This window comes from Typopeltis vanoorti, chromosome 10, assembly GCF_054136105.1.
Source record: "Typopeltis vanoorti isolate ZY-2024b chromosome 10, IOZ_Tvanoo_1.0, whole genome shotgun sequence".
Taxonomy (NCBI): domain Eukaryota; kingdom Metazoa; phylum Arthropoda; class Arachnida; order Uropygi; family Thelyphonidae; genus Typopeltis; species Typopeltis vanoorti.
In genome coordinates this window covers 38,049,306-38,066,616 of record NC_143558.1, presented here as the reverse complement: position 1 = coordinate 38,066,616, position 17,311 = coordinate 38,049,306, and the positions used below count along the sequence as shown (strand labels likewise).

The 17,311-nt window shown below is 35.9% G+C and overlaps 1 protein-coding gene across 1 annotated transcript in view; it reads left to right on the top strand.

Moving 5' to 3' along the window:
- The window catches only part of LOC150102348 (poly [ADP-ribose] polymerase tankyrase-like), a 1,002,656-nt gene that overhangs the window by 254,696 nt on the left and 730,649 nt on the right, over window positions 1–17,311 (top strand). Inside the window, 1 exon segment of the mRNA XM_090399561.1 lies at window positions 10,094–10,216. Within this exon segment, the coding sequence (XP_090255687.1) occupies window positions 10,094–10,216 (123 nt within the window).

The window sequence follows — 17,311 nt, the reverse complement described above, 5'->3', positions numbered from 1 at the left end:
CTCAACCACCTCGCTTCACAGTAATAAGACACATCTTCATAATCCGAAAATACATCTGCCAAATACTCCTTAAATTGGCGGTGATTAAGTGCACACGTGACTTAATAAAGTTAATACTGGCTACTACAACAGCATTTGTGAATTTAATCGATTTTGCACACAGATTTTGTTGGTGGATAATGCAGTGAAAATTTGTTAAATTTTCCAGATGGATCTGTAGTTCTATTGCTCTTTCATGAACTATTCCATTAAATCCCTTCTATGCACCAACCATTGCAGGGCTCCATCAGTGAACAGGCCAGATAGTGAACTCCATTTAAGCCCAAATCTCTCGAAGACTGTGTTGACGATTTCAAATATATCTGCACCAGTAGTTGTTCCTTTTAACGGCTGGAGCTCCAATAATTCTTCTGTGATGTTGAAATTCGCATCAACTCTTCGAATAAACATTACTAGTTGGGCTGTATCGGAGGCATCGGTGCTGTCATCCAAAGCAATTGAAAATGCTTCCAATCTAGCAATCTTCTCTTTTAAACTTTTTTCTGATATCATCAGCCATAATGTCTATTCATCGGCAGGGCCGGCGGAAGCGGGCATGCGGGTGCCGCTACGAAGGGGGCGCAGGGGCACGAGTCATAAGTTCATTTTTAAGAAACAAAATTTTTATCATAAAAACAAAAAATTCTTAGAATGATCGATATTAAAATAAATAAGGCCGGATATACCAGATAAAAATTTTTTAAAAAATTGTATATTGCCGGCTGTTTACAGTTTTTGCAGTGAGAGCAGGCTAAATGCTTGCCTCCAGAATCTAAAGTGAAATGGTGAACAGATTTTATGCGCACAAACGAATTTTCGTACAAAACATTTGTTGCTATGTAACCAGTCATATGGTATCATATATATGTAAAAACTCAATTATAGCTTAAATATTTCAATGGACATTACATTCCATTGTTTACTTAGGTTAAGTCCCATGTGAATATTGTAAAAATAAACCATTTGTCTCTGTATAGTTTGTTTTGGATGTTATTGTAAATAACACTCTGGAAGTTAACTGTATATACTGCTTTAATAAGAATATGTTAGAGTGTTAAAAACAAAGGCAATGTTTATATCGCCGAAGCTGCATGTAATAGATCTACATGGCGGCATTAGAAAGATTGTTATTAAAATTTGTTTGTATGAGATATGAGAAAGGCTTGCAGGCTCTAAGTGTAAACAACTGCTAAGTCAGTCAGAAAGGTTCCAACAACTTTCCGATGGCCGGCAACTTACAATTAAAAGAAAGCAGAGGAGAACAAAAGGCATGCCGAACTTGAAACTTAAGATGAAAGAATCATACTGGTTCTTTGGGGGTTGCCGAACTTCATGCAAGGTCTCAGAGGAGGTATAATAAAAAGGGACTGAAGCAGACAGAAGGGGCTGCACGGATCCAGAGATTGCTGCAGAAGTAGAGGGAGCCCCGGTTCCAGAGACGTCCACAGAGTGACAGGAGAGGCTGCCCGGTTCCAGACGCTGTCAAAGAGGAGGCAGCTCGGTTCCAGACGTTGCTGAAGAGAGACAGAGCTGCTCGGTTCCAGACATTGTCAGAGAGCATCCCAGATCCAGATGTTGGTTGAGAGAGGAGTTTTCCGCTTCCAGAAAGGAGCTTCTCGGTTTGGCAACCCCCAAAGAATCATACTGGTTCTTTGGGGGTTGCTGAACTTCATGCAAGGTCTCAGAAGAGGTATAATAAAAAGGGACTGAAGCAGACAGAAAGGGCTGCACGGATCCAGAGATTGCTGCAGAAGTAGAGGGAGCCCCGGTTCCAGAGACGTCCACAGAGTGACAGGAGAGGCTGCCTGGTTCCAGATGCTGTCAAAGAGGAGGCAGCTCGGTTCCAGACGTTGCTGAGGAGAGACAGAGCTGCTCGGTTCCAGACATCGTCAGAGAGCATCCCAGATCCAGATGTTGGTTGTGAGAGGAGTTTTCCGCTTCCAGAAAGGAGCTTCTCGGTTCGAGACGTTGCTAGAGAGAAACGGCTTCTAGGCCACAGATTGGGCTTTCAAATTGCCGAAAGGAGAAGTCCCAAACGCCGTAGAAGAGAAAAGTTTCCAGTCCAGAGGGATCCTGATTGACAGTTGACAACAGTTTCATTTTTCTTGGAGGCGGCATTTTCAGTTTCTTAGAGGCGACAATTCAAGCTACTTGAGACGACAGTCGTCTAGGCATTTTCGGCGAGCCCAAGTAGAGGAGAAAAGGCGAGGAAAATTTCCTGAAGTACTTTCGCTCGTAAGTTTTTCTTTTCGCCGTGGGAGAATAACATTTTTCCGGAACTGTACGAGTCCCGTTACATTCCCAAATGATATAGCCGAAGCCAAAATTCCAGATGAAGATCTGAGATGAAAGAATTGTCATAGAACTTTTAGTGAAAGACTTTTGACTAATTGTGAGATACAGAGCCTTTGTAAGTTCAAAACTTTTATATAATTTCTCTTATAGTTGTATTAGAAAGACTTTTAAGATGTATGTTTAATAAGATTCAGAAGTGTCCTTAAGAGAATCAATTGGCATGTTAGAAGTTGATATCAAATTTGTAAAGATAACTTAACAGAGAGATTTAGATAACCTCTTTGCGAGTAAGCTTGGAGTTTAATAAGTAAAATTTGTAAACTGATAGTAGATAACGTTTTGTGTTAAAGAAAGTATTTTAAAGTTGAAGAAAAAAGGTTCTAAATTTTGCTAAAGAGTTTTTATAGAAGGATAGAGAAAACAATCTCCCTAACGTTTAAATTCGTGTACATTTCATATTAATGTAAATAAATGTTATTTGACTTTTTGATTTGACTTGTAAACATAGCACGTAATAATATAAACGAGAGATTCTGAGAGAGAGAAAGCGTGCACAGCTATATTGGAATAATGGAGAATAAAGTATAAAGTAAAGAAAAAAGACATCACAAGTAATTAATAGAAATTACAAGTATACAAAGTTAAAATAATAATAAAATTTTACACTGTCGCAGTAATGACAGGATAGCAACAGTAGATTTATAACAGCAGTATGTATCTCAATAGGCTACTGACAGTAGCGCAGTGTGGACTATTGTGTCGTGTTGTGTAATAATTTCTTGTGGGTATAAAATAGAAATGTAATGAAAAATTAAAAAAAAGTTATCTGGTGCAGAAAATCGTAAGCATCATGCTGCGAAAGAAGCAGATATTAAGAAACAAACTGGGGCTCTTAATAAATTTGTTAAAATATTAAAATATTCTGATGCAGATTGAAACCAACTCGATACATCAGAAATCAGAGTTGACAAACCATGCACATCATCCAGTTTAAATGAAAGTACTATTAAAACTGTTGAACGAGATAACAAGACACAGGATTTAAGTGAAAAACAGTTAGGAGAAGATTTAGTTGTAGTTGACCACGAAAGTAACACATTGTTAGTCTCTGTAAATTTAGAAGATCCAGGTGATTGGGGAAATATTGATGAAAAATTAAGAGTTGTTTTAATTGAAAAGGGGCCTGTTCAAAAGAAAAATATAATATATCCATACATGTGGTCATAAATTTGGCGACACGTATTATAATAGAAAAATGGAAAACGGGGAGTTCGTGCCAAAAACATGGCTCATTTATTCCGAAACTTTAAATTCTGTTTTTTGCTTTTGTTACAAACTTTTCGCACCTACTGAATAAAGTAGTCTTGTAGAAGGTTTTAACGATTGGAGAAATGTAAGGACAACTTTGCATAGACATGAGACTAGTTTAGCTCACATGAAAAATTTCTTAAAATGGAAGGAACTTGATAAAAATTTAAAAAACAAAACTACTATTGATTGCCAGACTCAAAGCATGTATGAAATGGAAAAGAAACATTGGACGAGTGTTTTAGAATGCTTGATTGAAATTATAAAATTCCTTGGTAGTCAAAATTTAGCTTTTCGCAGATCATCTGATAAATTGTATGAAAGGAATAATGGTAATTTTTTAAAATTAGTCTAACTGTTTGCAAAGTTTTATCCCGTTATGGAAAATCATGAAAAATCATTTCCTTGTAGGGCCCTTTCAAGGGCCCTACAAGGAAACTAGAGTACACTATTTGAGTAAAGACAGTCAAAATGAAATATTGGAAACTTTAAGTAATGCAATCAGGGATACAATTTTATTATCAATTTAAAATCTAAATATTATTCCATAATTTTAGACTACACACCTGATGCAAGTAAAACAGAACAAATGACCATTATTATTCGCTTTGTTTCCTGTGACAATGGAATTGTCAAGATCAGGAAAAACTCTTTAGGTTTTGCAGATATATCAGATTCCACAGGACGTGGTTTATGTGCAACAGTACTGGAACAACTGGAAAAATGGAATATTCCCATTGAAGAAATGCGAGGTCAAGAGTATGACAATGGGGCAAATATGAAAGGAAAAAAATATGGGCTCCAAAAATTGCTTTCGAACAAAAATCCTCGAGCTTTTTATGTGCCATGTGCTGCTCATACTCTAAATTTAATCATTAACGATGCAGCCAAAGTGAATGCAGATACAATTAGTTTCTTTGCAATTATTCAAGAAATATATAATTTCTTTTCATTCTCTTACAGACGTTGGGCAATCCTTTTAAAGTTCGTAAAAAATTTAACATTGAAACAGCCATCAGAAACGCGATGGAAAAGTAAAATTAATGCAATCTACCCTCTACGATATCAGTTTGGAGAAATTTACGATGCACTTTTTGAAATTTTATATAATGAAAATTTTAATAAAGAAACTCAGATTGAAGCACAAACATTATGTGCTAAAATGGACTACAAATTTATTTGTTCTCTTATAATTTGGCATGATTTACTTAACAGAATAAAGCCTGTGAGTAAAATGCTTCAAGACAAAAATATGAACATTACACCTTACTTTAGAATCTATCGAAAAGTTAAAAATATTCTTACAAGAGTATCGATCAGATACAAATTTTAAAGAGGTTCTAAAAACTGCAAAAGAACTGAGTGAAGAGGTGGATGGAGAACAAGAATTTAAAACTGGTACGGAAGTTGGACGATGAAAGAAGACACGACAATTTGACTACGAGCATCATGACGAAACGCCACAATCGCCAGAAGATAAATTTAGAGTGAATGTGTTTTATACACTTATAGACGTTGCAATGTGTTTGTTAATAGAACGTTTTGAACAACTAAAAACATATTATGATAATTTCAATTTATTGTATAGATTTATGTACAGTTACTTAACAACTCGTAACAAATTAATAACGAAGATTTACGAAAAAATTGTGACGATTTAGAGATTCTCTTGATGGATGGCGACAATTAAGACGTAAATGCAATAGAACTATGTGAAGAGTTATGTGCTTTCCGGGATATTTTTTGAAAGGATAATTTAAATATTCAAAACCTTTTCAATATTCTTAATTTTATTGTGTCCAATAATTTATCTTCCCCTAACTTTTCAATTTCTTTAAGAATGCTATTAACCTTACCTGTTAGTGTAGCGAGCGGTGAACGTTCCTTTTCCAAGTTGAAATTGATTAAAACCTACTTAAGAACAAGTATGTCACAAAAAAGGCTTGTTAGTTTGGCATTGATAGTTATTGAAAATGATGTAAGTGCGGAATTAGACGTTAAGACCATTATTTCTAATTTGGTGAATATGAAATAAAGAACCCTAAAATTTTAATAAAAAAATTTCAAGTATATTTATGTAATTTAATTTATTTTCTGTTCTGTAAAGATTTTATTTTCTGAATACTTGTATTAATATTAATAAAATGTTCTAATTATTATTTCTGAATTCTTTTCTTATTTTCTCATCTATCTTGAGTTTCTTTAATTTTCCTAAAATATAGTTTCACTTATAAAAATTATTAAAAAATTTTACAACTTACTGAGAATTTAGAAAATGCAAGAATTTTTTAAACTTTAGTTCAAATAAATTTTAACTTTAAGAAATTTAAGAAATTTCTTAGTTAAAATTTAAAGAGATTATAGCCTTCTTGGTGAGAAGGCTATAATCCCTGTATCATTATATTCAACAATTAAAGTGAACTGGCTTTATTAAAATTTGCTTTAACTTTTGAAAATTTTTTGAATATTTGGATTTTTAATGATTATCCTGCCTAGTCAACACCCCCAGTTCATTACATTTAGTGAACCAACATGTGGCTGTTTTGTCAAAATTTATTTAAGAAATTTCAAATAATTGAAATTTTTATTATCGTAGAAGAACCACAGGGGAGCTTAGATAGACTTTGCATGCGGGTGGCAAAGACCCTAGCGCCAGGTCTGTCCGTTGGACAACAGTACGTCTCGACAAACGAATATTCTCGAAGTCTTTTTTCTTTTCAGGACATATTATACTTGCAACATCCAGCAGACATTCTTTGATAAATTCTCCTTCACCAAATGACTTAGAATGCTTATCATTTTTTCGCTTACCACAAAGGTGGCTTTGACAATGCTGTGGTGCTGTGTTCTTTGCTTGTTGAACATTTGCTGCTGGGTATCCAAGTTCTTCAACTTCTGTATTTCATCTTTTCGTAGTTGTCCATCAATTTTTGGGTGATCCGCATGTCTCGAAGTAAAGTGTCTCTTCAAGTTGTATTCTTTGTTGACTGATACGGATTTGTTGTGCAGCAAACATACAGGCAAACCTTTATTAAATTGGCGATTCTCCGCATCTACTTTTCTTTTTTTTTTTTTCTTGCAATAACTCCTGACATTGTCACAAATTTATAAGCGATATTCAGAACTGTCAAACAAAACTGTCTTCTACACCTCTGGCCCTGAACAGAACATAACATCAATGTAGGCACTGAACAAAGCACAACACCAATGCAAGTACCTAACGGAAACGTTGTAACACGTTCACACACACGCCGCTTTCTCTCACCATGAATCAGACAAACTTTGCTGAAATAGATTAAGGCCAGATCAAAAGAAGTAGAGGGCCGGGGGTTGCCCATATGTGCTTTATGTTATAAGTGTCCGAAGGTTTGAGTCAATTAATTTAACCAGGATAACTTAAAATTTACAGTCATTGTGATTTTCTTGAATCAATTTTTGTACTGACATCTTGATGGGATTAAATTTAAAACTAAAAGTCATACACACTGACCTACTACTGCATTAATACTATTATGGCAAATGCACACTTGGTTAGTATGCCTTCTTTGATAGTAAGATGGAGAGCAAATGTTGTGTGCAGTCAAGCAATGGCTGCTTCTTGGCCATGCATCTGTACAGCTTTTGTGAGCCTGCCATTCACATTTCTCATTATATATCCTTAATGAGAAATGTGAACAAGTAGCTCATGAGCAATACAAGGCATGGGTAAGAAGTGTTATCAGCATGTTAAGGAAGGCAAAATCAGATTATGACAGGAAATTAGCCAAGCAGTCTGAAGGAAATCCCAAAGATTTCTTTTACTGTGTGGCAAGTAAAAGGAAGAAAAAGAATGTCCCTTTGCACATCATGAGAATGTGCAAAAGGACTGACATGGCCTCTGACCAGTCTATTTAACTTTAGTCTCAGGTGAGTGGAAAGGAGAGCAAAATAGTTCTGTTGCAAAATTATAGTATCTTGGGAGTAGTGGTAAAAGTCTTGAAAGTTGGTCAGAGATGGAATTCAGGCATGTGTGGATACAAATATGATACTTTTGTTGGATTTGAAAGGTTGGTCATGCTTTTGTAATTTCACTCATTTTTTTAAATAATATACTGCTTGATTTTGCATAGGTAGGTATTTGACTGGAAACCAAATCCGTTACACAAATTGGAACAAATGGTAACAATATAGTTATGAGGGTGGATGATGATGGACAGATATCAAAGAGTAGTGTATGGAGGAGCAAAATACAGATGCGACAGTATGCCTTAATTTGTATACAAATGATACAAGAAATGATTCAAAAGGAAATATTGAGTTAATTGCTAATGATGATAAATTGGGTAACATTATTTATTCAAGGCATTTTGAGAGCTTGCAAAAATGATGGATTAAATAGGCTGAGAGTATGGGCAAGAGATAATGGAGACTATTTTAAGTGAAAAGTGTCAAGTTATGTATTTTGGGATGAAAAGATTAATAGCCTTGTACTGGCTACCTTGAACTGTACTCCAGAAACTTTTAGCCAGGGGTTTGAGAGTGTTAGTGGAATTGGAGTTCAAATGACATATCAAAAATTGCCAAGATGCTCATAGACTCATTGAAAACACATCAGTGTAGAGATAAGGAAATTATATGGCTACATCCGGCAGATTTCTTGGAGATGAGAAAGCGGTTTCAGAGGTGCATGATTCAGAGGAAAGAGATGAGTGGTCTGTGGAATGCATCTCTATGAAATGGAATGAGGATTTTAATAGTTGCAAAAATTGATAGTTGGAAAAGAGGATATATGATAGAAACATTTAAATTTCTAAAAGGTTTTTTTATAGGATTGAAGAAATTTCCTTTATTAGATAGAGGGGACAAAAACTGGGGATTATCACTGGAAATTGACCAAAAAATGTAGTAACCTTCCAGGGAACTTGACCATACTTTAATCCAGGACTGGAATTTTTTGTTTGTAGATTGGATTGGCAGAGTCTGTTGTGAGCACTTCATCAGCCAATTCTAGGAAAGGTAGAATAGGTGTGGATAATGTGGTGGTGTTCTGTGATGAGTCTTCTGACTCTGAGATTCCTATTCCGTAATATCTAAAGTTACATCCTCCAGTGTGCTGGTGGAAAATGTAAGAAAGTCAAGTAATTTGTAAAAGTAATTAAACTTAAGGTATTGGAGACAACTTTAGAAAGAATAACTTCATCAGTCATTTTCCGTTCACTGCTGAATGTAGTCCACACCTCATCTCTTTCAACTCTTCTTTACATTGCTCTTCCTTGCTACTGAGCTTCATCTGTTTCTTTCATCTTGTCCTCTGTGTTTCTTTGGTCTTTCTTGGTAGCTCTCTTTCCATCTCTTGTAGATTATTCTGATATTAGTTTTCCATTTCTTTTTAAATTTGCATTTTTCTGTAGCTGTTATTGTCTCTGTCCCTGGGTTCTAACCCAAGTATTACAATTTCTGTCTTGAAGACCAAACAGTGATCCCCCCCCCCCCCCCCCCCCCCCAGTATTACCCAATTTGTCTATCTTTTTTGTCTTCACTTACATATATCATGATCAGAAGTATGCAGCTGTCAAAGATTTTTCTTTAAACTGAGATTGTGATATCTTCTTATAATAGTATTTAAGGTTATTTTCCAAAGGCTGTTCAAGTTGGAAGCCTCCTTCTGTAGTAATCTTTTATCTTAAGTAAAAAGAGTTGACAGGAAGTTAGTAATAAGTGCAAACTTAAATATGTAATATTATTGTAGTACTCTGTATACTCCCAATATACATACATATATACATAATCAGGAAGTGATGAAAGGCAGTATACCTGTTATACATATCATACTCTCGGTGGGTTAGATAATTCATTTATCCTACTCCAGAGACTAAACAGAGAGCAGATTCACCTGCATGGCCATGCGGTGCATTACAGTTGAATTTTTCACTTTGGAGAAGTTTTTTTTATAATTTGTTTACTACTTTTGACCTGTGACCTCATTGAAAGAAAGTGGAATAAAGGCCTACAAAACTCAAATAATTTCTCTCTTGTATTTTTGATTTGATATTGTAAAAACAAAGTGCCATTGACCCTGGTCTCGCTTATAATTTTTAATATCGCCTGAGTGCCAGGAAACGGTAATTATTCAAACAAATTACTATCTTTTCTTTATTCATAATTCATGCCATATTTTTGAAATGTATCAACTGACTATAACAAGTACTGTTTTTAGTGAATTCACCTCAGTATAACAAATTACCAAAAAGTCTTGTATAAGTTTCATATTATTAATGCTGTTTGAAGGTTGTAATGAATTTCGGATGTTGTAAATTCATTATAGCATACCTACTACATCGAATTATCATTTTTGATCCCCGTGACCCCCCCCCCCCCCCCATCAAAGTATACTGAATATGTATTTTGTGTCTACGTGTTACTTATTCAGATTGTATTTTAAAACTAACTAACGTAATCATTCTATTTATAGAAAACATCTGTATTTCCTCATATAATAACAGCAATCAGAAGTGGTCATAACAAGCTGGCTGGCCAGTTGGTTAGTGAAGCCTTTGAGTGTGGCGGCTTTGGATTTGGGCTCCTTCATAAGGAGGTTAGTGTCATCAGTGTCTCTCCCTATACTAATACACACACCATTTTTTCTCTCGCATCTTTATGAAACTAAATTGTGACAGTTTACATTTTTAAACTAGACCTTTCAAGCCAGTATTGATGGATATTGTATAATTTCACTCTATTAAATGAGCGAGTGGAGCTATTTTGCTAGAATAGTTCCATTCTCTAATTATTTTGGTGTGTGTTTAATGGGATGGGATTGGTATTATCTTGTGCAGTAATTTCATATTCCTGCTACTTTATATCTTATGCATTATTAATTTATTTCCATTTCTAAGATATGATTTAATTGTATTCTTATTGTTAGTTGAGATATTGGATTGTGCCTGATTATAACTGTTTAGAAATTAACCTGATCAAGTAAAATCATCTTGTTGCTGTACTAGATTGTAGGAAGAAGTTATCATTCCTGTGTGTGAAAGGTTTACAGTATAGACACCCAATTTTAGCAATAGCATTTAGGAGGCACAAAGTACTCATATGTGTTTATATATGGATAGATAGATAGTGCTTTAAAAAAAAAAAAGCCACTACTCATTCTTTGCTATCTGGAAAAATTGGAACCTAAAAGTGGTATTGTAACATGCCACGAACTCGGTGACTTCAAGAGAGATATTATAAGTTGTCACATTGGTGCCATGTCCATACGTGCCATTGCCACTCAACTGAAGAATCCAAAATCAATGGTTGGCAATGTGTTCAACAAATGGCGATGTTCAGGCATCATTACTGCAGGAAAACACCCAGGGCAGCCACCGAAAATAATTGACAGGGATAGGGGGGTGCCAATATGGGTGCCACGCAAAAACTGGCTTCAGTCGACACAGACTATCCGTGATGAGTTCCAGATGCCAGTAACACCATGGTGAGCTGTCCAAAAAGAACTCCATTTACTAGGTTTTCATGGAAAGCAGCAGCACATAAGCCCAAAATCACAACAACGAGCAAGGCAGCTCATCTGACCTGGTGCAAAGAGTGTGTGTGAACTGGACAATTGATCAGCGGAAAATGGTACTCTGGAATGATGACTCAAGGTTCACCTATTTCCATTCTAATGACACGGTGTGAGTGTGGAGGTAGCCTGGTGAATGCTTGTCACCACAGTGTGTTGTACCCAGTAAAGTTTGGTGGTGGTGGAGTAATGGTGTGGGGGTGCATTCAGCTGGTTTGGAGTGGGACCACTGGTCATAGTTTGTGGTTCCATGAAGTCAGCTCTGTGCCTTGATATTTTGGATAATGAGGTACTGCCTGCACTGTGGAGTTGTTATGGAATGGACCCATGTTACTGTCAAGACAACAATGCCCCATGCCACAAAGCTGCAGCTGTTATAGACTGGTATGAAGAGATGGGTTTAAACGACTGCCCTGGCCTGTGTAGAGTCCTGAATTCAACCCCATCGAACATCTATGAAATGAATTGGGTTGGTGATTGAGTTTAGAGAAGCACGTCTTTGATCTGTCACTGAATTCAGTGCTGCTGTGATGGAGGAATGGAGACAAATTCCACCTGATGTCTGCCGCACATTGGTGTAAAGCCTCCCTCAAAGGGATGTGCACCCTTTGAGGGAGGCTTTGAAGTGAACAAAACCAAAGGTGGACATACTCAATATTAGGGTTCTCCTGCTGATATCAATTGTGAATTGCTAAAGTGTCCAGACAATTATTGATAAATAGTGTGTTTACACACACTACTACTACTACTCAAATGCTTTGTTTTGTAATAAACATTTCATTGCAGTTTTTAATCTCTTATTTTTAGGAATACATATGCATAATTGCTTTTCCATACTGATACCTCATATGTTTGCTGAATCTCAGAAAGTTTGTGAATTATATCTCTAACTCCTCTGACATACAGATGGCATCTTTTTCTTGAAATTGAATGCATGCCAGCACAGCTACTGCTAAGTTGCTTGAGCTTCAGCATATGTTGCTCCCACCATCTTTTGCCATCATTATTTCTTAATATATCATGTTATGTATCATATGCTTATTTTATCATATTTATCCTTGGCATGTAGTGTGTGTATAAATGTCCCAATATTGAACATATTGGGACATTTTTATTTATGTTGATGCACATAAAAAATTTGAATAAACTGAACATAAGTATTCCTTGATGCAAGTTTCTTGTATGAACCTTTTTGTGATACAAAAAGCAACCTTTTTTTCTCATCTCCTCCCAGCTGAATGTGAGTTAGCTGGTCTCATGTGAATTACAAGGTTTGCCTGTTTTAACCTCCAAGGCTTTGAGGGGTTGGGTTTTCATCTTGCAAAACAGGCAAAAACTGGCTGGAAACAGAATCATATGCTTATTATTATACAGGTATCTCCATGGAGTTAGAAGACTCTTCATGGAAAGTTTCATTATTCACACAATACCTATCATATACCTTACTCATTCACTGACAAATTCCTTGCAATCATCTCTGGCACCCCATTCCACATATTCTCTACCCTGCAAACAAAAAATCTAGTCTAAAAACACCCTTACTAACCACACTCTTACACAATTTCCAATGTTGACCCCTCTCCCTTCTTGCCATGTACTGAAAAGTCTTCAGTATCAGTCCTATAAAACCCTTTTAATAACTTATATGCTTCTATCATGTCTCCTCTTTATCGCTTATCAGCTAGTTTTTGAAGTCCACAGACCTTCGACCTGTTCTCATAGGGAGGCATTTCATAAACCTTCGACAATCTTTGTCACTCATCTTTGGATCCTCTCCACCACTTCTTCATCCCCATGGAATCCAGGTAACCAAATCTGCATGCAGTTGTCTAGATGTGGCCTTATTTAAAGCCCTATGAAGGGGAACAATAACTTCTTTATCTCTGCTTGTTATGGGTTCTTTAACTGTCATGTAATCTGATATGTTGTTTTGGCTACCTTTTGCAATATGTCCCCTAAACTTTCAACTCTTGTTCCACAATCACTTCAAGTGCCTCGGCCTCATGAGATTCCTGCAGTTCATTTCCATCAATGTAGTGCACAGTTTGTGACCTCTTCTTTCCAAAGTGCATCACCTTACATTTGGCCACAAAATCTGATAGCCATTTATTTACCTTTGCCAATGTTGCTAGTCTAGTTAAGTCAACCTGCAGGATCTACATCACCATCATTTACTATTGCACTTCCCAGTTTGTGCATTGTTAGCAAAGAACCAAATATTTTCTGTCAGGTCATTTTCTATATCGTTGATGCACAAATTAAACAGAGGAGCAAGTACTGAGCCCTGTGATAATACTGGTCACCTGACTTTCCTGAACTCATCTCCATAAACTACTCTGATATCTGTCCATCAACCACCCTCTAATCCAAATCACCAGATTGATATCAATCCCCATTTGCTCTTTTTATGTAACAGAGCAAATGGGGATGGGCTTCTGTCAAATGGCTTTGCTAAGTTCAGCACTATCACTTAGTAGCCATTTCTTTTATCCATCTCCATTGACACTTTATTTTAAGCTATAAGCAGTTTACTGAGGCGAGACCTACTCATCACAAAACCATGTTGTCTCTTATAAAGCAACATATTCCTTTACATTGGACTTTTTATCTTATTTCCCTTAGCTATAATCTAAACCAAAATAAACCATGCAGTATAGTCTAGGGTAAGAACTCCCTTTAGTTTTTAGAGAAGTCAGTGATGCCCCACGTAATTTTATAAAGCTTGAAAGTAGGTAAACAAATATTATTTGGGTGAAACATGATTTTTGTAAAAATAAAAGTTGCGAATGTAGAAACAGTGAATTAAAAGTTAAATGATAAATACACACTTAAATTACCCCCCCCCCCCCCAACCAGCCACGACATCTATAGACGTTCAGCTAAATCTGGATACGAAGCTCTAACACTGATTGAATAACACGGATAAGAAGTGCAAGTTGGTGTTACTATTTCATCCACATCAGCCGGTAGGGAGGTTAAAGTTATTGTTAGGTAAATTATTTGCTGATGATTCTCTTCTGTCAAGATGGGTTGAGTACTTCATGAGTCCATCTTTTCTGCTCTTCTCTTAATAAATGATTTACCATGAGATAATGTTAAATGAAGAAAATTTCTATTTTTTTTTAAAAATTTTTTCCATTGATTTTTATCAATTTTATATATATATTTTTTGTATTTTAATTTATTTTTTTCATAATCCAGAAACCTGACTAGAGACCAAATATCTAACTTTTTCAATCCACTTCAGATCTCCAATAAGTGGAGCAGTGGTTTCACACCAGATGATGAAATTCATTTCCCACCTAAAGATAATCTCAAATATCTATGTTCACAATGGGATTCGAACCCAGTGCCTGTTGGAGAGCATGTACACTAACCACTAAGCCAATCAGGCTAGTGACAATGCAGTAATTCCCTAGTGTCTATCTCATACACTCCTCTTATGAACTTACGCATCTCTGTCATATCACTTCTCCCCTTACTTATCATGTCTCCATATCACCAGTACATCCAATGACCAAATCTGTGCACAAATATTCAAATGAGGCTCGATTGGTCACTTATATATCGGAACTATCATAACCTCCTTATCCATACTTGTCACAATTCTTTGCATTATACCAGCAGTTTTATGAATAACCCTTACCACTTTCTCAGTGTATCCCCCTGAACTTCAGTTCCCTATCCAGCAAGATTCTCAGATCCTTCTCTTCCTCCTAAATGAAAGTTCCAGTATGATAAACCTCATACCATCTCCTCTGGCCAAAGTGTACAACTTTATTTTGGTTAACTGCATTGAAATGAAGTCCCCACTCTTCAGCCCAAACATCAGCTTGTATTCTAATGCTCTTGCAACAGCATCATGTCAGAACTTCTGGACATTGCTTTTCAGAAATTTAATATCATGAACAAATAATTAAATATCTCCTCTCCCAACCCTGATCCATATCATTGATATGCCAACAGTGGTACCAGAACAAAATGGCACCCCAACTCCTTACTTACATTTTTCTTGATGTCATTAAATGTAGGTAACATTCTTTTAACCAAGGTATCAGCTGTGACTATTCATCTCCATCCTACTTCAGCAGTAGTCTATTATCTAGTACTCTATCAAATGCTTTAAGAAAATCCAAATAATTCACTATATTTGATACACTAGTCTCCTTGTTTATAAAATGTAATTATTATTAAAGTAGACCTCCTAATGAATAGTCATTCCCTACATCAGAATTACTTGATTAGTTTTGCCGGCATCATGGTGACGTCTGTTATCACCATATAAGATGATATTAAATCCATCATATGTGTTCCTGATGTCGCATAAGGTAGTTGACCCTAAGTTGCTAAAAGAATTTGATCCCCTTACTCATGTTATTTCTTCTAGTCCGTGCTTCTATAGTTAGTCACCCATTATTAACATCCTCTTGTCACCCTCAGACTGATCTGTCTGCATTTTGGAATCATCTTCCTCTATGTTTATTTATCTATATTATACTAATTTGTTCCTATATGATAGGCAAATAGGACAATAAAATTACCAAAATTGCAAAATTGTTAGCTCACACATGATTTTTCATGAACTGACTACTTTAGGTTTCTGAATACTGCTAAGTGAACATGAAAAGTACAATTTGGCTGAATGTAATGTATTCCTTCATGACCAATGGTGGAATACATTACATGTGTTGCATATGAGTGTTTATTGTGCTATTATTTTACCAAGTTTGTGTTCTTTTCGTGATAAAAGTAACACAGCATCCAAAATATGAGTAAGCATCGTGAGGATCCAATTAGTGATCCAATTGGATCACTAATTGAATTTCATTCACTAATTGGATCCAATTATAAGGATCCAATCAGTGAATGAAAATGGAAAGCCTAAAGTTAAGAATAATAAAATGTTTTGCAAGAAATGAGAGATAACATGTGATATCACGAGTGCAACAGGCCTAAATGAATCCACATTGATCACCCCTAACTATGTAGCAGAAACGACTTCAAGTGATGCTTAGTCAATCAGAACAAGGCCCAAAGAAATACAGTATTTACTATAGGACTGTATTTCTTTATTTATTAGGATTTACAGAAGGTTAAAACTGTAATAGCATTTTTTTCAGGTTAATTATTATTATTTTTTTTTTTTTTAGTGTTCAATATTACTTAAGGTTTAAGACTTCAACCTAATTCCCCATGAGTCCTATTATATTTATTATGCAGAATTCTGTAATATCATCACTTTTAGGAACACTGCCACATTATAGGAGAAATATGGTATCTAAAATTTGTGCTTACTTCACACCAAATAGCCTCTAAGCCATTATCACCATTGCTTTTTTTTTTCCCCAAGTGCTGCACAGAGGATGCATAACTCTTCTGAAATTATTGGTAATGCTCCACCTCTTATTTTAATCTTTTCTGCCTTCAGGTGCTATGACCATTATATTCTCTTTCACATCATTCTCTGCTAACCATGTCTCACTAATACTAATGATTTGCAGACTGACCAACTGTATTAGGGCTACAAGCTCTGTACTCTTATTACTAATACTCCTTGCATTGCCATATAAGCTAACTTTCCTCTGTCCCCCCCCCCCCCCCCCCCACATTCCCACAGTTCATTGTTCCATCATTCAAGTCTTTCGATTCTGTTGCTCATATTAAAATAATCCCTGCATCCTTATCTTGTCTTCCTTCATCATTTATCTCACACCAGTCTTAGTATGTGATGCTCACAATTCCACCATCTAGTTTTCATTTCCCTGGCTGCCAGATCTCCTCCAATCACCAACAATCTACTCGAGCTTCACACAGCTACTCTCAAAATGCAGATTATTTTGCAGCAAACAGCTCACTCCTACATTCAGGTTTATCAATCCTTGTACATATGCAAGGCCTCTGTTCCTGTACATTTTAGCTGTAATGTCATTTGTAATCATTGTACTTCTCATATCCCTGCTATTATATCTTGACAGCACCTAATAGATCTCCCTCTCACATATGCTTCTTGTTGTTTGAATTTGTAGATTTTCATGTTGTTTTGTGTTGTATGTATGGGTGCTAGTCTTTTGTGTTTTGTTATCATTTGCTTTTCTGTGTTGTTCATTTCTTTTGTAGTCT